The sequence below is a fragment of the Haemaphysalis longicornis genome, unplaced genomic scaffold, assembly GCF_048455015.1.
Source record: "Haemaphysalis longicornis isolate Haplotype H1 unplaced genomic scaffold, Haemaphysalis longicornis Haplotype H1 scaffold_10, whole genome shotgun sequence".
NCBI classification, from domain to species: Eukaryota; Metazoa; Arthropoda; class Arachnida; order Ixodida; family Ixodidae; genus Haemaphysalis; species Haemaphysalis longicornis.
In genome coordinates this window covers 12,519,714-12,542,114 of record NW_027526204.1, presented here as the reverse complement: position 1 = coordinate 12,542,114, position 22,401 = coordinate 12,519,714, and the positions used below count along the sequence as shown (strand labels likewise).

Sequence of the window (22,401 nt, the reverse complement as noted above, 5' to 3'; positions counted from 1 at the left end):
ACAAGAAGCACGGAAAGAAGCGTCCAGTACTGCAGGCGTTAGAAGCCCCATTATCCGCTCTCTTCTATTCGCCTCATGAGGCAGCATACGCGCCGAGAGAAACGGGGGCAAGGGAGCAACAGCTCGGACACCGGTTGCTCATAGCCTTCGAGAGGAGCACGCCCGACAAGATCCTTCTCTAATAAAACCGTCGGCGCCGCAGGCGAGCCTCCCCCGAAGGAGTTACAAAACGCGCCGACGGAAGGGTTGTCCTACGGACGAGGAGAAGAGGCGCGTTGCGCGAGCAGCATCCGCGGACGTACGAAACCTCCGGAAGTCGCGAACAAGGCGAGCATGAGAAGCGGCGACAGAGAAAATCAAGAGCGCAAGAGAGAGTGTGAGAGAGAGAGAGAGAGAAAACAACATAAAGAGGACTGTATTTCCAAACCGAAAGAGATACAAGAAAAAGGAGGGAGACCGGCGAGCTTTCCTCCCGGGTTGACGCGCAGCGCGCAGGCGCCAGCTTTTGTCACGTGACTTTTGCACCACGTGACATTGATCTGTCCAATCGCAGCGTCGCGCGCTTCCAGTGGTCGTCTGCTGCGCGTCGCTTCGAAGCAGACGGCACTGCGTTGCGTTTTGCGAGGCGCCGTCTCTCGCGGTCGTTGCGTTGTTGTTGGTGGTGTGTGTGTGTGTGCGTGCGTGCGTGTCCCATTCCGGATTCCGGGGGAAGTGATCGCGGAAGAGGCCAAACGAAAGAAACGGATTATTCGCGAGCTGTTCCGTCGGAGTACTCTGTGCAGTTGGGGCGTTGTCTGCTGCTGGTGCGCGCTGGATCGCGAACCGGTCGCGAGCCATGACGGATAAAAAGCAGCCCCCGTGCGAGCTGAACAACTTGAAAAGCGACGCCGAAGATGCGGGCGACGCAGCGCAACTGCCCCACATGCCGGGCAGGGGACAGTGGACCGGCAAGCTGGACTTCCTCATGTCCTGCGTGGGATACGCCATCGGCTTGGGAAACGTCTGGAGGTTTCCCTACCTCTGCTACAAGAACGGAGGCGGTGAGTGGTGCGGGCCTGCGGGCCGAGTGCCGGAGCGCGGGGGGTGTTCGGGAACTACCGGTGTTCCGTTGTCCCTTCCATCGAGGCTGTTCCTAGCACTCGTTAGCTCAACCGCGCTCACACCTGGCAATCTTGCTTGTTGCTTTTTTTTTTTCGCGTTTCTCAGCATAAACCTGACGTTTAAAAAAATAAAAAAAGTGAGAATGCAAACAAGGGGACAGACGAGCCATTATTTTGGTAAAGAATCCGTCTAGTCACAGGAGCTGAGTGGGATAAATGAGCCTCGTGTCGAGAACATATGCTCCAGCTTTGGGAACGAATGCTAAAGTTGCGTAAAGACCAAATAATGGAACGAGAAAAGCAAGCGTTTAAAATTTGCACTGTTAATTGCAGTTCATCTAGCATTACTTGTTTTTCGATCATGTAACTACATGATCATGTAATCGATCATGTACTCGATCATGTAACTCAAGTGAACAATCATGTAATCGATCATGTAACTACATGATCAATTTTCATTTGTTATCACGTATTCACACTTCTCACACATTTGTTATCAAGTTTCACTCTTCTCGCACATTTATTGTGTTTACCTACTATGGCTGGAGTGGGCGCTCGTTATTTGTTCAGGAAAATTAAATATACAAAAATAAAAACAACAAAAGACCCTACGAGGAATATGGGAAACGTTATCGCGTACTTCTGAAAATAAAACAAATGTAGTTTGCACAAGGGCCTGCACCAGAACTGACATACACAAACGCTGACCACGGGGCTAACGAGATCAGTTCGCCGTACTGGTGTTGTTTCTCCGCGTTCGAAAGAAATGCAGCAGGAAGTCGAATGATGATGGAAACATGGAATGCACTGCAATGCTGAATAAGTCAACGTTTGTACATGCTTATTTAATTACCAGCAGTACTTTTAGTTTACAGATATGCCATATCACTCCTGCACCAATTGGGCACCACAGCAAATTGGAATTTAGTTGGAATGATCGACATTCAACTTAAACAATGACGAAGCAGTGTTTGAGATCCACGCCAAAACGAGAGCAAGGCAAAGCAATAATATGAGGCCTCACCACTTTACACGAAACGAATTTCGCACGCATACATAATTCGGATCATTCCTGCCATATTTCTGGGCACTTCTATCTCATCAAGTCAACGCTATGTTTTTTTCAGGTACCAAACTCTGACAAAAAATGGGAGTGCAAACCCAGTCCTCAGCATTTCCCTGCATCTTATTTAAATTAATAGTTTGTGATTTCGTGTAATAAGCAGCAACTGTTAAAGTGAATTTGACTAGATGATAGTATGCAGTGGTTTTTTACAGGCCTTTTCTTTTTCAGAATGTTTTGGGGAGTTCTTTTGTTTGTTTCGAAAAATACGCCGGATCAAGGAACTACTGTTATCACTAAAGCGATATTGATACTGGAAGAGGTATGTTTCCGAAAGTGAATGTTTTATGAAACAACACGGCTGCAATGCCTGCAGCGGCGGCACATTTGGACGACAGAAATGCACTTTGACGAGCTACGCACGCGAACGAAAAAGAAATCCAACAAGCATATGTCCTCCTGTTGCTGCTTGGGACCAGTGTAAGAAGGTGGACACAAAGCTACCTTTAGCATCTTGACTTGTCACTTTAGTAGCCACAAAACCAGATAATACGATCGATCTATATTCTTATGGGGATGTTGGTAAATTTGTAGAGCCTCGTGCTATTATTCGGGCTAATTTGTCACTACGAGAATATGTATGTTGCGATCAAGCCGCGATATGCTCTTACCTACACTCCATGGCCCTTGTAGACATTCTCATTTTTTTATGCCGACGTCCTTCACTATAAGGAATGTCGTGGCTCAGTTTCACCACAATGCCCTCTAGTGAACAATCCGTGCTGGCAACAAAGCAAAAAATCATGTGTGCGACAGCAACGAGACGTGCATACCATTTCACTCAAAATTGTGATATTGGCTGCGGCACTATGCATGCTGTGTACAGAACGCCATAGAAGATTCGCTTGATGATGACACGGCGCAGACCGAGCCTTCGAGTCAAACTGTACGCATGACGTTGTCATTCCGCCGAATTTTACCGTTCGCTTCGTAAATTATTCACTCGAGTTCAGTGTGATGAAGCTTACCCATGAGATTTTTTTAGACTGAAAATGGTATCTAGTGCGTTTATCCTGTCAGAAGTTAAAATTTATGAATAACAGCGTCAAGTAATAGGAATATTTAAAAACGTAGCATTGGTGGCCCGACCGTTGCTGTTGCAGTACTGTATATTGTTTAGGTATCTTGCCGTTAACATTGCCAGCTTTCATGTGCCCTTTGAAAGGTGTCTTCTGTTGTTGCTGATTGCCTAAAATATACGTCGCGAGCAGTGTGCAGTTTCATTTGCGCGGAATTTCAGGTCCATTGGCAGCGGTAACATTTAGCTGGTGTCCCTGACCACAGAACACACTTTTTGCAACTAAGGGAATAATAGCACCATCCAAGGCCAATACTCGGAGAGCGTCATATTGAAAATGTTTAGAAATACCGAAGCAAATTAGGTGTGGTCCTTAGGAAAAGTAAACAAAGCAAGGGGTGATCTCGCAGTGATGAAATCCCATTGGATGCTTCAAATGTAGCACCAACGGTTATTGCCAATGTATAGAGAACTAAAAATTTGTGGGTCTCAACACTCGTGTCGCGTAGCGCTTAACTCGTGCACACTTTAACCCTACTGTTTATTTCTCGACAACGAATGCGGTATTTGCATGGTCATAAAGCGCACCCTTTTTAGGTAAAAGTAGCCTCCAAATTTGCGTGCGCGCTAGGATAGGGCTCAAAACCTAAGTACACTGCAGAGCGGCCAGTAGCATTTCCATGGACACGAACTCCTCCCAAAATTCAATTCCATCTAATCACAAACAATCTGTAAGCATTAGATGAGAAAATTTGGTGCACTCATTCCTCAATGGGCATACCTTTGTCAGCTGTTCCACATTTTTCTGCCGCTGCTATTAGCATCTACGTCTAAAATTCGAAGGGTGAGGGCATTTAAAATCATAAACACTTTCAGCGGTGCCCGCTCGATATTCATTTCAATCAGGAGCTGATAAGCCAGTTCATGAGTCAGAAAACATTTTCGCTGCCACAGTTGCATGCGTCAAATAAAATGCATCGTTGCAGGTACGTGGTCTCACGCCTTTTACACCTGCGTGTGGAAGCGGTGTAAAACTATATTTTATAACTTTCTTGCGTATGTTTACCTGCGGCTCATATTCGGGGGTGCGTTAAAATCGTGCAAATACGGCAACCAGCTGGGTACCGCCCGTGGGACGCTACTACAAATACAGTCGAACCCAGCCGTATCTGAACACGCACATTCCGAACAATGCCGGCGTCGAATAGTGACAAAATGGCGTCGAAAATTTCCCTTGAAAGTGGGAGGACGAACAGAAGGAGTAAGCAGAAATAAATGCAGTAAAGTTAATTATGCACGGAGACAGTTTTGCTACGCATATACTCGAAGACTGCGCTTAAGTTTGCCGCACAATCCGGACGTCTAATTTACACGTCTCGGTGGCCGGGGCGCCACTGTATACTGTGTTTCAATTACGACGGCTTGCGGCGCACAAGACGCTTTAAGGAGTGAAGACGTGCCGCCAACAATGCTAAGAAGAAAGGTTCCCGTTAATTTCCCGACGCGTGTTTTCCGCCTTGTTCTGGGAGCAGAAGGTAAGAAAACTTTATTTCTACAAGCAATGGTTATGCAAATAAGTAGGACCTCGGGGTTCCGTCTATCAGAAGGACAAACGTAACAGACCCGTAGGGTGCGAGGACAACGCGGAATGTCTATCATTTTTATTCCTATCACGGGCGCAACGAAAGTTTCTGTGGATTCGAATTTCCTGTTTGTCATCGTCAGTGACAGCTACTGTTGTCTCGACGGCGAAAAATAAATGCACGCAATATCTTCACTACCAGCCTCAGACTTGCAATCCTGTGCTAAGGCCTTTTTATCGATGCGATGTTGGCAGAAGCCGTGGGCGTGGGTTTGGCGGGAGACCATGTCAACTGTGAATCTGCTGCCATCCTCGGCTGGTGCCGCAGAGAGAGCCCGATTCCTAGTGACTGATTCTTGTGGTGGCTTTCTCAGCGTTGCCTGAAATGGTGCATCGATTTACTGCTCGCCACGGTCAGCCTTCGTCATCCTTCGAACACGAATGCCCTAGCCGAAATATTTGGTCTCTTTTATTTGACTGCCCAGAGCCGTTTCGAGCAGTTCCTGTAAGCAGCCAAAAACTGCTCCCGCCATATAAATTGTAAGGGGCAAATGAAATACGAAGGTACTTCGGAGCAGTTCTCAGCTGTCCAAGGCAAATAAAAGACGCCTATTGATAGCCTGAAATATCAATGTTCACGTTACTACTGCGTCCCAAAGGAACAGTGTCACCATTAAAAGCGACGTATTTTGTGGACCTTGAACGCTGTCTGTAGCTGCTCAATAAGAAATCTATGGTCTCCATGCTGAAATTTGCCTCCGGATCAGGAGCGTCAATTCATGCATCGTGGTGACTCGAGGTGTCATTAGCTGGGTATACGATATGAAATGCTCAAAAGCGTCGTCTTCCATCGAACTGTAAAAACGTGAGTATCAGCAGCCTGCGCCAGAACACAACCGACATATGTATTAGAAGCCACGCCACCAATCCATTCAATATGATGCGTTCATGATAACGTCATCAACTCAAATTAACTGACGGAATTGCTGCCAATTTTCCAGCAGACCGATAGCATAATCTGGCGATTAAAGGTCCTAAATACTCACGTCGCAAAGAAATGGACGCAAACGTCGATGTATTTTTTTTCTATATCAGTCTGGACTTCTTCAGAGATTGGTTGATGCCGGGTTAAGAGGTTAGCGAGTATCATCGGGTAATACTGGAATTCCAGCGGCCTCTGTCCAGTGCGTGAGACCCGTTAACCATTTGTGGCAGTTTCTTTTCTGGCCTTGTCTTACGGTGTCGTACTGCCGTGCCAGCCTGCGCGTCGTGACGCTGCGTGCCAGGCCCCGAATGCCATTGCCGATGGAGAAACTTTCACGCAGCGCTGAAGACTGCAGTTTGGCAGACGCGGCAGTCTTTGTTCAGTGCATCGGCTTGTATAAAGAAATGTGACCGTTCCACATTCGCCACATCGAGCAACGAGCTGCATCAATTGGAGACTGCACTCCAAGAAACGCTTTGTTGCTTGGACGTGAATCAGGTAGACGCATCACTTCAGAAGTGCTGGTATTAGGAATGCCTATTTTTTTTGGGGGGCGAAGCAGCTTAAGGCCGAGGCTTGTCCGTCCGGCGTCCGGCGTCCGTGCTCACGGCACAGTACCGTGGAAATCGAAACGTCTGTGAACAAGAGGTTCACAAAAGGCTAACAAGAACAAAGTAAAAGGTTTATAAAAGGTTAGAGAGATAGAGACAGAGAGAGAGAGAGAGAGAGAGAGAGAGAGAGAGAGAGAGAGAGAGGGGCGAGAGAGAGACGCACAGCACCGTGTAAATCGAAACATCTGTGAAAAAAGGTTCACAAAAGCTTAACAAGGACAAAATAAGAGGTTCACAAATGGTTAGACAGAGAGAGAGGGAGGGAGAGAGAGTGCTCCTGGAGAGCCGTGCTGCGCATGCGCGAGGAGCATTGGATTGAATTGGATTTGGATTTGGATTGGATTGAATTGGATCGAAATGGGTTGTATTGGACTGAAGTGTATTGGATTAAATTGAATTGTATTGTATTGGATTGGATTGTAAATCGTTTTAGCGGCCATAAGCACTCTCACGGGTGATTTACGGTAAGAACGATCCCCAGTGCTTCGCCCACTCGTCATGATTCACTTCGGGGAGATGCGTGATTTCTTTTCCCTTTTTTGAAGCCGTTTGATGACGCGTTGTTCTAAAGGCCCTCCGAACATTAGAAAGCACGAAAATAAGCGCAGTTTTTGGAGCCCTTGCCAGGGCCTGATAGCGTTTCTTTCCAGGTTGTGATTTCGCAAGCGGTTGCTTGTTACAAACGAATGCTTTGTTTATTTCGCTGTTCTCGCGGAAATTGTTTCCATCCAAGCGCAACCTCAACCTTTAACAATGGCTACTTTGTGAGGTCCTGGAGTCCTGCCAAGGAGGGAGCGAACAGAAGTTTTAAATGGCCAAGCACTTCGCAGGTCGACCGCGAGGAATATGTGCGCGTGTCTGAGGCCTCCAAACGTCTGGAGCCTGTGTACAGACTCTGAAACAAGAGCGAACGAACGCGTGTGAAGGAACAATAGAACAGAGACAAAAAAATCACGAGCCATTTCATTCTGTGAAGGTGGGTGACCAGCGAATCTTTTTAGCACACGACATAGAGGTGAGACAGAATTCAGGCAAAATGTATGAGGGAAGCTTATTTCTCTTTACCATTGGCGCCGGTCATTCCTAACAAAGACACATACATACACGAGCATACTTTTATTTTGACTCTGCTTCTCTTGAAAATGACGCGTGTTCATAACTAATCTGCTCTAAATGAATATACAAGTGATGAGTCGTTTAAGCTAGAGGTTTTATCTTGCAGAGGGTGTCTATTTATAAACTAATCTACCCAGGATGCATATCGAGGTGGTGAGATGTATAAGCCTGAGATCCAAACCATCTCTTGAACGGCGTGCGACTTCGGTTGTAACCGCGTGCGAATATCACAGACACCGGGATTATCCCTAAGGGTCTACAGAGCACAGTAAGGTGGCCCTGGATTCCTTCTATACTGCATTCGAGAATACGGCATAAAGGACCACATTTAATCGAGACACTCTCTCCCGCACGTCCTCCAACTCCCCTACTCCATCTCCCCCTCCGGCGATGACCATGGTTAAGGCAAGGGTTATAAAATTAGGATCACTAAATACATATGAGAACAACACGCGAGACGCCCGTTTTTCAACGCGTCAGGCGTCGCGTTTTAAAGACACGTTGGCTCTCGGGCGTTTTTGTTTGAGGATATGAAAAGTACATTCAACCCTCGCCATATAAGCTTCGCTTTAAAAAAAGCGGAAGGGTCACTTCACAACCTGCCGCCCTTGCTCGGTGGGGAAACCCGGCGGAGTTGTGCACGGCTGTCCGGGCGGGTGGTTGTGTGTTTCGGTGCCCGGCCTCCGCGATCAGCAACAGTGCCAGTGACGAGGAGGCGAGCACATAGAAACAAAAGACGAAAGGCACAGAAAGAACACAATGGAGAGCCGTACACATACAAAAGAAATTAGGACAGTAGTGTCAACTTCATGTACAGGTGCCTCCTAAGGTTATTAGAATGAATGTTTGTTAATTGAGGATCTTGTTTTCGTCAAGATATTTTACGACAGCTGTTGCAAGTCTGCAGGAGGTTCTTAAATTAGGGCCGAGTGTCGTAAACGCACGTGGCAGGAGTCAGGTCCACTAATTAGGCAGAAATGTGCGTCAGCTCAGGAGCCAGTCTCGTAATTAATTCTGACAGCCGCTGTGCGTCGACGGCCTTGTGCCACCAAGATTTTTAAGCCCGCGCTCCTTTTTTTTTACTATACATGGTCTTCCTTACATGATAAAGGCATTAATCACATCGAGATGTGTTCGGTATTAACGGTAAGAATGACAGATTGCCGAAAAGGGGGTAGCGGACGTGTCCCGGTAACAGAAAAAAATAAAAATAAGTAAAAATATGTAAATTAAAGAAGGGAGAAAACAATTAAGCTGTGAAGTTGACGATGAAGTTGAATGAAGTTGACACTACTGTCCTCGGCTAGAACAGCCGAGGAACAGTGCAACAAAAGACGACCAGACATAAACATGAGCCGTATTCTAGGATTCAAGAAATGTTTATTCGTAAAGATAATGTATACAATACAACATAGGTATACAATACAACATACGATACAACAGAGCGTACATAAACACACAAACAAGAAAAAAGCGGTATCTAGGATGCCGTCCGAAGCTACTATATGCACTCCACTAAAGCGACGTCCACTGGTGTTTCAGAAAGAAAATGGTTGTCCTTTACGTAACCTAACGTAACGTAACCTAATTCCACCCAGCGAACAGAAAGCGATTATGAAAAAGACCGAAAGCTAATCTAAGCCATGGCAACTGTATTGAAACTAAAGATGTAAAAAAAATCGAAGCCACCTTTACCTAACGATAAGGATGGTTGAAGCGTGAAGCTTTGTCTCATGGAACCTGAGTCAAAGTTCAAACATCAATAAAGCATAGAAAGCTTGGCTTTAAAATTAAAGAAGCAAGAGCCGGACTCAAACCGAAATTTCCAGAGGCTGCGACTGACTTGCCTTGAGACCTACGTTTACACACGATAGAGCGCAGACAAACAAACAAAAACACCCTCTGAAAATTTTTCAAACTGCGTCAGACTTGCTTGAGACGCACTGCTGTATTGTTGTTGTTTTTTTAAATCTAGAATGCTTGCTCGACCTAGCCGATATTCTTTCCCTCCGCATCTAGCAGCTTTCCACCAGAGCTGTTCAGCTTGCACGCCGACGCTATGCAGTGAGCTGGGAGACATGCGCGTTCTTTGGTGCTTAACGGAGGACAGAGCTCCCGCATGCGCGGTCTTGTGAGAATCGTGCTGCTCATTAAAGGTGCCTTCAGGGCAAAATACAAGATTAGTGGATTAAAAAAAAACTGCTTTGTCTCGATAGCAATGGCACCGATTTCATCGCAATCTTGAAACAAGTAACCGAGGTATTAACGAGAGCAGATGGAGCAGCGGCCACTCCCCATACACTTTCGGGCGATTTTTCTATGACGTCACAGAATCCCGTGGGTTTGATTGGCTGCCGCCCACCTAAGCCACCGTTAAGAAGCTCACTACTGGCGGACTGCATACTAGGGCCTCAGGTTCCGTTTGATCGTGTCACTTGAATGCTAACGTGTAGTTAACACAATAATGGTTATGCTTTTAGTGCTAGCCCATAATACGTCACTCCTACTAATATTCGCCACTTTGGCGCGTAATTTGAAATTGTTTTTAATACTTTCGGTGTTTTTTGGGGTAAAAAGAAAACTCCTTTCGTTGCTGTAGTGCAGCCGGCTCAGTTGGCACAGGCTAGTTCTTACAGACTGAATTGTTTGTGTTTTGTGTTGACAGAAATTTGCAGCTGCCAATTTGTGCCAAGGTAGAGGTTTGTCTTCTTTTTTCGCACTCCTGTCCCTTTTTTACTGGAATAAACTGCTTCAATTCAGTACTGATACGTTAGAAGGAGCGGTGAGATCGCCTATCAGGTGCGGTGGCTGTTAGCCTAGCATGATATGGGTTTAATAGGGCTAGTCGGCGCTCTTCTCAGAACATTTATCATCTTTCTAAGCATCCACATGAGCCACATATTCTGACGACGAGTAGGCCTGCTGAATTACACGTAAGGATTATTCGCATTTAGGACCTCCACTACCCTCTACAGTATATTTTATCGTAGCTGGCCTGTTGAGCACTCTCCCTGTACAAGGAGAGTGTTCATATATAAAGTATTTTAAGATTTTGCTTGCATTGACCAGTCGTAAGGCTGCAGTGGAACATTTTTAAGACATTAAATATTTCATACACCGAATTACCGGATAAATCGATATATCGAATAATTTTCCGACCCCCTTCATGTTTATTAGGTACAAGTTGTATTACGCAGGACTTGGCTTCGCGTATCCAAGAAACCTGCCTCGTGCTCAATACCACGGTGCTTTCAGATGTAACCACCGATTTACAAACCCGCGTTGTTCACTTCTAGGGCAGTGTTGATCTTACTGACGCGTCTTGCTTCTCCTCGTTCGTCTCACAGCGATGATCCTTCGCACGCGCTAATAGCTTTCCTCTTTGAAGCGAAAGCCAGAGTAGCGATGCATTGATGCAGAGTAGCGATGCATAGAAGGCACAAGCACGAATTAACTCATCTTCCTTTCTCCTTTCCCACATTCACGTCCACCGTCGACATATTTTGTTTCTCACTACGTTACCGGCAACCCTTATATTGACGACCAAGCAGATACACTTTGTCATTTACATTTTTCAACTTTAATTAGCCCGCTTAATTAGCTTCGATGCTTGCATGTGCGTTCGTTCGGCTGTGTTTTTCAAGCTCCCTTCGTCTGCGGGGCACTGGAGCGGTTACCTCTCGCTACTGCCGATTATAACATCGCGCTTGGAACGCTTAGTGCGTTTTTTTTTAGATGCGAAGCATCTCATGGTCGGGGCTATGTCCGTCCCTTGTTGTGGTTGTTGCGCCGCCCACAACCCCACTGCGCATGCTCGGCTTGCTGAACGCCCTTTAATGGCTCCTGGAGCGACAGTGTTGCCGGTGTCTTCCTGGGCCGACAAAAGACGAGCACGCTTCCCTCTCCTTTTCACAGCCGTATAAACCAGGTGTGCACACGCGCTGCGCGCTACTTCACTGCGCATGCGCGTCTCTCCTCCATTCTCCAGGTGTGCACACGCGCTGCGCGCTACTCCACTGCGCATGCGCGTCTCTCCTCCATTCGCCTCCTACCACGCGCGCTGCGCGCGGTTCAGTCTGCTTCCAACCCCCGTCTTCGCCGGTTCTGCAACGCTGCCACTAGGATGAGGGTCGATGTCAACGCCAGTGCCAACATCCCCGTCAACGTGAGTGCTGACGCAAGTACAACCAACAGCATCAGCCCCAACGTTAACGTCCTACGATCACAAGCAACCCACAACCATCCGGGGAACCTGCATTGACCTAGTCTTCAGTAACTTCCAGATGGAACCGCTACTGCAGCATCCACTGACGTTACACTTCACGGACCACGAAGCTCAAGGCGAAACGACAACCACAACTAGACGTTACCTACATTGCCTAATTAAAGACATTCATACCCACGCGTCTCCTTACTCTAACACCACACACCAACACTATAGACTCACACTATTTACTTCAACTCTACTTCCAGGGGGGAATCCTCAGGGTCCCCCCCACGGGAGCATGGCGTAATTTTTTTTTTCCTTAGGGGAATATTTTTTATAAGAAGGGTTGCTCAAGCACGTTCAAGGTCGTGTGAACGATAAGACATATAAGCTCGCGTGGACGACGCAACGCGTTCGTCTCAATAAGGATCTCGGCCCATTTCCCTCCTCTTCAGCGAAGTTTTCCCGCGCAATTTAAAAGCGATAGCGAAGAGTACGGCTCGCTGAGTATTCGGCGATCGAGGATCGACGTGAAAATTTACGGCTGGTTAGGCGCGAAAGTTTAAGCCGCTAACGCTTCTCCGAAAAGTGACTTCGGAACGAGTTTTCCCACTCTCAAGTCCCTCCGCAACCGACGCGTCGTGCACGTGCAACGCTTTGAAAAAACCCGTCTTTTGTTCATTGTTTGCGTTTGCAGTGGCAGGAGTATTCTCACAGAGTCATCGGGCGGTATACACATAACGGCGAAGCTGAGAGATTTTTGCAGGCCAAGGCGAATGCCTCTTTCGAATGCCGGCGGCGTGCGCTGCTGTTTTCGGTGGTGATGCATTTGCGTAATGGCATTCGTTTCCCTTTCTCTTAAGTGGGCGCAGCCGCGTGTGTCAAAAAAAAAAAAAGGCGTTTCCCTCCAGCACGCCTGCTCTGTCGCTGGCACTGGAGGGCGCGACCCGCACATGTAGAGAGACACCCAGGCGCTCTTTCCTGGAACATCTCAGGCCTTGCCTAATCGCGGACACGAAACTTTCCCGGTTTGAGCGATTGTCCCTTCGAGTTAAGTTATAACGCCTTAGAATGAGCGCGACATGCCGAGAATAAAGGAGTAATTTTTGGTGTTACCTTGAGTCCGTTCTTTGGGTGGGCGTATCATCAGTAAGGCCGTCACGGCCACAAGCACGGCACACTACAGAAGACAAAACCGCACATCGTTGGGTCCAGATGTTCCGCAAGGTGCCGTCGAAAGTAAAGTTATAGCTGTTCTCTTGACGTCGCTGCAAATAAAGAGCTATTGATAACACGGAGACGCAGCAATGGGTATATGACGGGTGCCATTACGCAGGCGGGCACAGGTAACGGGTACGTACCACCGTACCGTGGCCACCGGTAGCCGTGTAGCAGCCTGCACAGCTGTCTAAAAATGGTTTGTTTATGGATACGTACGGGGTATAGAAAGAAAGGGTGTACTGCAAATATTATTACTGCAAGCAGTATGTGTCTAACCACCCCCCCCCCCCCCCCCCAGTTTTCATTCCGGTGTCATCGATTTACTCGGCGGCGCTCCGGGGTTCCTCCTCACCACCACTGACACGTACTTCACAACTATTTTCCCCCTCGCCTTCACCGATGCCTTTTTGGCAATTTGCTCTGTCGGCAGCTAACGGCGCTATGCGGTTATCAGATGACTGCAAAAAAAAAAAAAAGCACGGACGGAAGTGGAAAAATGCATTGACAATTACTACACTTCCTAATATAAAATTTGTGCGCAGCGCGAGCTGCACTATTCTCGGTTACGGCGCATTTCTGCTGCGTCTCATGAAGTGTTCGCGTTAAGCGAACGCACGGCGGCGTGCGCTACTCTGCTGCTCTAAAGCCAAGGGGCTTTATGCTGCTCCATCGCAGTGCGTGGGCGCCGCCGGCCAGCATGTTGCAAACCGTGTTTGAACCTCCCGCGCAAATGTCACGTGGTTCGGATTAGCCCCGCACAAGGGAGCAGCGAGCATGTTGTTGCATATCGTGTTTGAACCTCCCGCGCAAACATCACGTGTTTTGGATTAGCGAAGAATGGAACAGCATCTGGGGAAAGTGTCAGTGGGAGGGCGCTCCTTGGTGGCGACACATGAAACCTTTGTGAGGTAAAGGCAGTGAGATAGATGAAGCCGTAGCCATACGTGTCGTACTCCACTTTACCCTTCGCTAGACGCTCCTCTCCGTTTTCTTTCTTTAGTCGCTGCTGCGTTCGCCCACTCGGTTACGCGGACGTAAACAGACGCCGCTCCCGCAAAGCACAGGTAACGGTTGCCAAAGGGCTGCCCCCTAAAACTACCCAAACCCGCCGTCGCCGTTTCCACTCGAATTCACTTCGCCAAATAGCTGCGAATCTCTCCTGGTAGAAGAGAAACCTCCCCTGTTGGAACGCCCGCTTGAGCCCATATTGAGCCCAATATGCTCCATCCTCAATTACGATAAACGTGTTTTGTTTCGCGCACTCCGTAGACTGCGTCCAGCTTTGCAGGTTATCCTTCTTCACAGAGTGGAAGGGCACTAATTTTTGTCCACAGTCACAGGTTACACCTGCATACAACGCAGTTAGGAGAGTACAGGGGGAGAGGAGAGCATAGAAGGAGTGTTTAGGAGAGGTAGCAAGTTTATAGGACCGCTGTAGAGGTTGTCATAACCAGCGGGAGGGTAGCGCAGCCCGACGCCGTAGCAGCGGCCCAGTGAGTCGCACACCATACAGGCGACATTAAGCACGGGGCTGGAAACACAACACCCCGCACCGCAGATTCTAGTGCGTCACACTAAACGCCCAAGAGTATCGAAAGGTCCCAAAAGATGACGCGCTAGCAGTTCGAGCGCGAAAAAATTGCGTCAAGCAAACCTCCATTCCGCTTATAAGGGGAAGAGCGAATTGAAAACAAAACAATTGAAGAATTGTTACGTTTTCGTGATGGCGTGAAGAACGTGATGGCAGGGGAGCCGTAGAGAGCTCTGATTCTGGGACAGCTGTGGCGTGTGTCTGTCTGCTGGCCGACGTAATTCGCGCCGTAAGAGGAGGAAATGCATGCGAAGAAAGACGCAAACACGGTGTATGAAAAAAGAAGTTCATCAAAGCGGTCCCCAGCAAAAGAAAAAGAAACAAAGGGGAAGAAAGAAACGCAAATTCGATGTAGCTGTAAACAAATTATTACGTACCCCTACGCTTCTGTCTTGAAAAGTGCGTAATCAGAACCGCCCTGATGAATTTCTTTAACGTAGTGTCGATTGAACCGGATAGGTGCCGTAAAAGCGGACTAGGGGAAAATGGAATGCCCATTTCGTCGGCGGTACACCATTGACGGATCCAAGATCTACGTCATATTTTTTTCGCCCAGCTGCTGCGATAAGACTGCAATTGCTGAAGATCCGTACTACATTGTCAGCATGTTTCCGGTATTTACAGTTTGCCATACACCTGATCAGGTTCACGAATTACCCGCGTATCGGATTTAGAAGGCAATTATTTTCGTATTTGGAAAGGGTGCGAGCCATTCCGAGCCGTCGAAACAGGCGAGCATTTTTCGACGACAGAGGACTTCTATGTCGCGTCCTTTGCTCGTTCTGTATCAGGGCGCCGGGGATTGTGTCGATCCATTGGAATTTATGACGGTCGCTGAAGCTATCCACTTTATCAGTTACAGTACGCCTGCCTGCTGATGGGCGAGTGTATCTGTTGACGACAGTGTACCATTGCCTCACCGGCCTTTTTTAAAGACGCTAGTCTTTCTTGGGATACTCAAACGCAGAAATTTGAACTCTCTTCGGCACCAAAAATGTCGCGGAAGCTACCGCGAGTCACGGCCCAGAGCCCTAGACGGAGCGATACGTGTTTCTTTATTCGCTGTCCTCGAACAACTCCCGATGATGATCCTGGCGCGTGCTCACGCCCGCTTCGTCCTTCTTTTCGTCCTTCGTCTGTCTGTCTGCGACTCGATTCAGCCACCCGGTCAAAGTGAAACAGAAACTGCGCAGTAGTGTTATATAAACTACTACTTCTTCCGCCATCGTACGTGTTGCGCTGTTTCCAGATGTCACCTTACCAACTCGCCCAGCTTTCCACCCTTTTACAGTGTTATATACTCATAGCCAAATATAAACGTCTACGTCCGGTGTTAATGTTTATACTTGTCAACATTGTTGAACAAGAACAAGACATTACGAAAATATACGGCAGAAAATATAAGGCAGAAAAAACTCCCCCCTCCCCTCGCGGGAACCCCTGTGTAGATGCGACGCATAGGCGGAGCGGCGAAGGGACCGCGGTTTATAGCGCGCATAACGTTGAGGGGACTGCGTAAGCCGGTCCCAGTCGATGACGACGTTGGCGTACTTGTAAAGCGGCGTGGACTGTAGGTGTTTGAGCCAAGCGTGGATGTTGCTTCGCCGGAGAACGGCACACCGGTTATATGCGCAGCGCGCCCGAAGGAGAGGAAACCGCGGAAGAGAAAGTACTGCACATGCGCCGGCCCCAGCGCGTCTGCCGCGGCTATGACGCAACGTGCCGCGGCTATGGCGCAACACAATCCAACACAATCCACTTTAATCCAATCCAATCCAAATCCAATCCAACACAAGCCAATCCAATCCAATCCAATCCAATCCAATGCCCCTCGCGAGAGAGTGTTCGCTATCGGAGAGGAGAGGGGGTGAGTGGCGGAGAGCGCAGCTGGCGCGGCGAGGAGAATGGGGGAGGGGTGGACAACGCCGACGACAACGACGACGGCGCCGGAGGGACAAGGCGAGTGAATCAGATGCTCTGCATCTAAAATATAAGGCAGAAAATATAAGGCAGGGCGGTATTCCGAGGCGGTGTGATACTTTATTCGGCAGCGACGCACGTCGAAGGTGTGACGTGGAGGCAGTGATACATGCTGAGCTGTGGCAACGCGCTGCGAAATGACGCCATAGCAGCCCGTGCTGCCGTGCGCTCGACGATGACATGTTCATGTCTTGAGACGCGGTTCGCGCCGCTGACGCCGAGGATCGCTGAAGTTTGCGCGGGTGGTTCAAACCCGATTTACAGCAACATGCTCGGCGGCGGCGGCGACGCGCTGCGAGGTGACGGCAGAGTAGCGCGCTCCGCCGTGCGTTCGCTCATCACGCGATCCCTCCCCGAGACGCAGCAGATATGCGGCGTGACCGAGAAGACTGCAGTTCGCGCTGCGCACAAATTTCGCTGTAGGGAGTGTAGTAATAGTGAATTATTTTCTCCCTTCGTTGTTTTTTACCGCTCGCTGCAGCTACAGAGTTTAGTAATTGTGTGTGTGCACCACTTGTTTATGGGTGGTATGGACAGCTCACTTCGAAGACGTCACCGCTGCTATTGATTTTAAATGTAAAGTATAAAGAGCGTCCGATTACAGCAGCTGTCATCACCTTTCCTGGTGTCGGTGGTAAGGGGTTGTTTGCCCAGTCTGGAATGCGTTAATTGAACAGAAGACCGAACACAGCTATTGCTCCCACGCCTGAACAAGCGTAGTAGCGGCGTAAATAACGCTGTTTTAGTTTTTTTTTGTGCACTGTGGACGCGCCAAGTTCTGTAACGCGGAAAATACGGTAGCCACCTCTTCCAAGGTTATGTTCGCGCGTAGTAAAAACCCTTGTTGCTCAGCTATTCATTCATGTGCGCCTTGAATTCGTTCAGCCAGATTTAGAAGACTTTCAGGGTCTGTATACTTAAAAGAAAGCGTGCTCTGGTTCTCAAGTGCGGGTGACGCAAGAACGAACAAGCGCGCTTTAACGCTTCCTTTTTGGCCAGTTTTCAAGGTTAGACGGGCGTTTGCTACAAGCAGTCGCGCTGATATTTACAGAAAGACAGCTTGAAGCGGTCGTGAACCTGAACTCCAAATGCGCACGCGCGCTTGTGCTGCCTTTTCAGAGAGCACCGAAGTTCCGAAACCCCAATGTCGTCTTCTGCGTGTCGTCGCACGCTTCACACACAAAAAAATCGGCTACAAAAAAATAAGGTGCATAAAATTTTAAAAAAGCGGCAGTTCAACGCCATCTAGTTCGTTCCACCCGATTAAAAATCCCGAGCGCATACACCGGAGAAATACAGCTCGTTTGATTCCGTGGTTGTCCTTGGTAAAAGCCTCTCTGCTTGGGCTCCGGTTACCCTTTCAGCGCGAACTTTTCAGGTTCCACATGGACCGTATATGAAGGAAAGACACTACGATATAGAAGATATCAAACGCGAGACATAGCGAGCTGCCCTTTCCTCCTTTCTTTATTTATATAGTAGAGGAAACCGGGGCCAAATGCAAAGAAAACGCTTGGCAGAGCCTTGGAACCTTCACAACAATGAATCCACACATTGGGAAAAATATCGATTTCGTAAAAAAAAGTTAAAATGTATGGTTGCGGTGCATCAGAACAGAGCATTGCCAGCAATCAAAATAAAAGAATAGAACACGTACAGTGCGAATTATTCAACAATCCGCAAATCAATAAGTAGCTGTAAATAAATAAACAACGAATAAAGAAATCTGTGGGAAGGTCACGACAAGAACCAATCAAAATACAATTTTCGTACACAGATAAAGTGCGTAAGCGTAAAAACAACAAAAACGTAACACACGCTACACGGCTACACGGTGAAAGCGCCTGGCTTATATATATCCTGGCATAGCCGAGCCAAGGCACTGGTAATTTTTTTCGAAATCCTAAATATTTGCATATCGTAGTTAATCAACACCTCCAGCACTTAGATCACAGGGTAGTAAAGTGCCTCAGACAAAAAGTACCGCTCTTTACCCATCGTACAGCAGTGAATGCATTCGGTAGCCACATTAAAAAGAAAGATGCCACAAAAGCAAATCACAAACGGAAGCTGCATCTTCTGCGACGAGCTAATCACGCAATGCCGCTCCATGTTGTCGATAACTATAGCTTTCGCATTGTTTCCAGACGCGAAGGGAAGAGTGAAAGCGTTTACCAGACGTGCTGCAAAATCCCTTTACCATCCATTGAACTCAGTTAACCGTGGAATTTGTGTGAAATGAACAGGCTATGGCTGTATCTCTTTAAGTAAATGAAACTGAATGAATAGGGTGACGGGGTCGTGTTAGCCAAATGAAAAGTAGTGGGAGAGCCCAGGGTGGGAGAAAAGGGTGGGAGAGCCCAGAGTTAATTACGGACGCCTAGTGCAAGCGTTAACACAAAAAAAAAAAGGAAGGAAGAGGGGGATTGAGGCAAGAGAGGGTTTTTTTTAGCGGGAGGGGTGCGGGAACCGCAGCGGGGGAATGCGGGGATGAAAGAGGTTCGAAGAAAGCCCCAAAACGGAACGTGGTTTCACATGGGGTGAAATCACGGAAGCGTTTTCCTGCGTAAAACGTGACAGCCATTTACGACGTGGACGCAGAAAGGCAAGGTCATTCAATACAAGGGCAATACAATGCAAAGTAACGCTAATTTAAGCTAGATGACATATATACCTTAAATAAGTAGACATAAGGCTAAATAACGCATACAAAAAGGGAGATTACAGTGCCACATGAAGTTCTCGAACAGCCTTTAGGCAAGATCATATTACCAATAGCAATTGTTCAGTGAAAAAGTACAATGGTGAAATCTACGTACATTCGTGCCTATACGGGTACGGCCACAATACAGTACATATACATACACACACACATTTATATATATATATAACTAGCATGCTGGCTATGGGGCCGAAGGCGTGGTGAACACAAAATAAGAAACCTCGGTAACCGCAACAGCAATAGTGGGTTTATTTCGACGTTTCGACGTTGAGGCTACTTCTAAGGAAAAGTCTTCTAGTCCCGAAAGTCTTCTAGTCCCCCACTTTCCGTGGAAGACTTGTCTCAAAGTCGAAACGTCAAAATAAACCATCCGCTGTTGCGGTTACCGAGGTTTCTTATTTTGTATATATATATATATATATATAGAAATAAGGGTTGGCAGTCGAGAAAACCTCAGAAAGCAAAGGGGAGGATGTGGTAGATCATTGAAACAGATTAAGAATTTGGAAAGAAAGAAAGAAAGTGAAGAAAAAATGCCCGCCAGGTGGGATCCGAACCCACGACCTCCAGAATACCGGTCTGGTGCGATAACCACTACGCTACCGGCGGGGCGATTTTCCCATTCACTTTCTGGGGTATTTATGTTAGGTATGTTTGTTTCCTGTGCTTGGGGGTGGTAGCCCCCCCCCCCCCCCCCCGCCAGGTGGGTTCGGATCCCACCTGGCGGGCATTTTTTCTTCACTTTCTTTCTTTCTTTCCAAATTCTTAATCTGTTTCAATGATCTACCACATCCTCCCCTTTGCTTTCTGAGGTTTTCTCGACTGCCAACCCTTATTTCTGTGTTATTTTCAACGAGCCCCTCATTTCCTATTCTGATTCGCTACATGCATAGCGAGGGCCTGTGTTCTGGCAGTCTTGTTGCCAAAGGGAGCTTAAGAGGGTTCAAAGCTGGTCGACCACTCTGGACATGTCGTAGACACTCGAGTCACGACCCGGGGGTTAAAAAGAAGGTCCCCTTCACCCCGATTAGTCCGAATGGCGCTGGCTACCACCCCCAAGCACAGGAAACAAACATACCTAACATAAATACCCCAGAAAGTGAATGGGAAAATCGCCCCGCCGGTAGCGTAGTGGTTATCGCACCAGACCGGTATTCTGGAGGTCGTGGGTTCGGATCCCACCTGGCGGGCATTTTTTCTTCACTTTCTTTCTTTCTTTCCAAATTCTTAATCTGTTTCAATGATCTACCACATCCTCCCCTTTGCTTTCTGAGGTTTTCTCGACTGCCAACCCTTATTTCTGTGTTATTTTCAACGAGCCCCTCATTTCCTATTCTGATTCGCTATATATATATATATATATATATATATATATATATAGTAACAAAGTTTTCCTGGACGCCGGTAGAATATACACAAAAATTGTTTCGACCACGGTAAAAAAAGAGAACAGATTTAATAACGTTTCGGCCGAGGGACCGGCCTTCGTCAGATACCAAGGCCGGTATCTGACGAAGGCCGGTCCCTCGGCCGAAACGTTATTAAATCTGTTCTCTTTTTTTACCGTGGTCGAAACAATTTTTGTATATATATATATATATATATATATATATATATATATATATATATATATATATATATATATATATATATACATATATATATATATAGTCATGAAGAGAAGACTTGGTGCTGCGATGGACGACATTATGTAAATATATATGTTATTGCGTGGCGGCAGCTACTTGGCGGCAGTACGAATGACAGGAACAATGGCTGAATGCGAAGCGATATATAAGATGAAACGTATATATATGATAAGTTTCATCGTATATATATATATATATATATATATATATATATATATATATATATATATATATATATATATATATGATAAAACTTCGAAGCCAACGTTTCAGCAAAGAGAGCTGCTCTGACAGAGGCAAGTCTCTGCAGATATGTTGGCAACAATCGTGGTCGCTACCTCGTTGGACGTTTTCTTTTGTTGTGTTCCCCCCCATCTTCCAAGTTTTATTGCTCCCTATATATGTTAGACTTGTCTTCGCTATACTTGGTTTCCCCATATTTCATTAGACTTGCCTTCGGCAGGCCCCTTGCCTTCGTCAGGGCCCTGACGAAGGCAAGTTTATCATAACACTTCCCGTATGCCTCCCTTCGCGTTATAGACTGGCTGGGTTTCCTTCCGTATGTGTGTGCGTGTGCGTGCGTGCGCGTGCTTTGTATTTGCCGCGGTGGCTCAGTAGCTAAGGCTTTTCGTCTCCCATCAGAATAGCGGCCGCCGCGGCCGGGAATCGAACCCGCGTCCTTGGCGCGTTGCACAAGGAAAGAAGTACAAAAGAGCGCTCAGTTTGTTCTGTACATTTGCTGGGGCTCTGCACTTTTTTTTAGGTTCCAGTTGATGGTATAGTCGGTCGGCTCCGTTCTTTGTCCGGAGCATAGAATCTGACCTCTCTTTTTCATGGTGCGCCCGCTAGCTGCGCATGCCCGGCCAACTTTAAACTGGTGGTTTGACCTTGAAATAAATGAGCTGAGAGAAGCGGGTGTCTGGTCGTTTTCCTGTGCGTCGTCCTGTTTGCGCTAATTAATACTTCTACTGAAACAAAAGGTTGCGGAGATCTTGTGACAAAGGAAACAGACACAATAAAACGCGCATCGTTGTGAAATAAGACCTTCATACCGGCGGAGGCATCTGCACATTGCAAGGCAGTTTGTTTTTTGGCTGATGTCGCTTTACTTAATACAAACCATGGCACCATGGCGGCAACGTTGCTTGCGTACGGAAAATTTCTGGCTTATTTTGTAACGTGCGGGACTAAAAATGTTCCACTTGTGTTTTATCACCTTCCTTTGCACCTTTGAAGTTTTCGACTGTTTTAACGCTTGACTGTTCATCCTCTGAGATCAAACCGGCGACACGAGCGATCGAGGGTGACTTCTTGCCTGTGCCAGGTGCATGGTTGTGGTTTATGTACTTGAATACTCATATAGTAACTTCGTGGAGACAGAGAAATGTAAAGTTGTGAATTATAGCAGGGCAAACGTAAGAAGTTAGGGTTGGGTTTTACAGCAATTTTCTTGCAATTCACGAGGTCGCGGGTTCGATTCCCGGCCGCAGCGGCCG

General features: G+C 47.3%; 1 protein-coding gene across 1 annotated transcript in view; it reads left to right on the top strand.

The window, feature by feature from the left end:
* Positions 1–582: 582 nt before the first annotated feature.
* The window catches only part of Gat (sodium- and chloride-dependent GABA transporter), a 266,545-nt gene continuing 244,726 nt past the window's right edge, over positions 583–22,401 (top strand). The window contains exon 1 of the mRNA XM_077688884.1: positions 583–1,040. Within this exon, the coding sequence (XP_077545010.1) occupies positions 836–1,040 (205 nt within the window). The 5' untranslated portion in view covers positions 583–835. The remainder of the gene's footprint in view (positions 1,041–22,401) is intronic.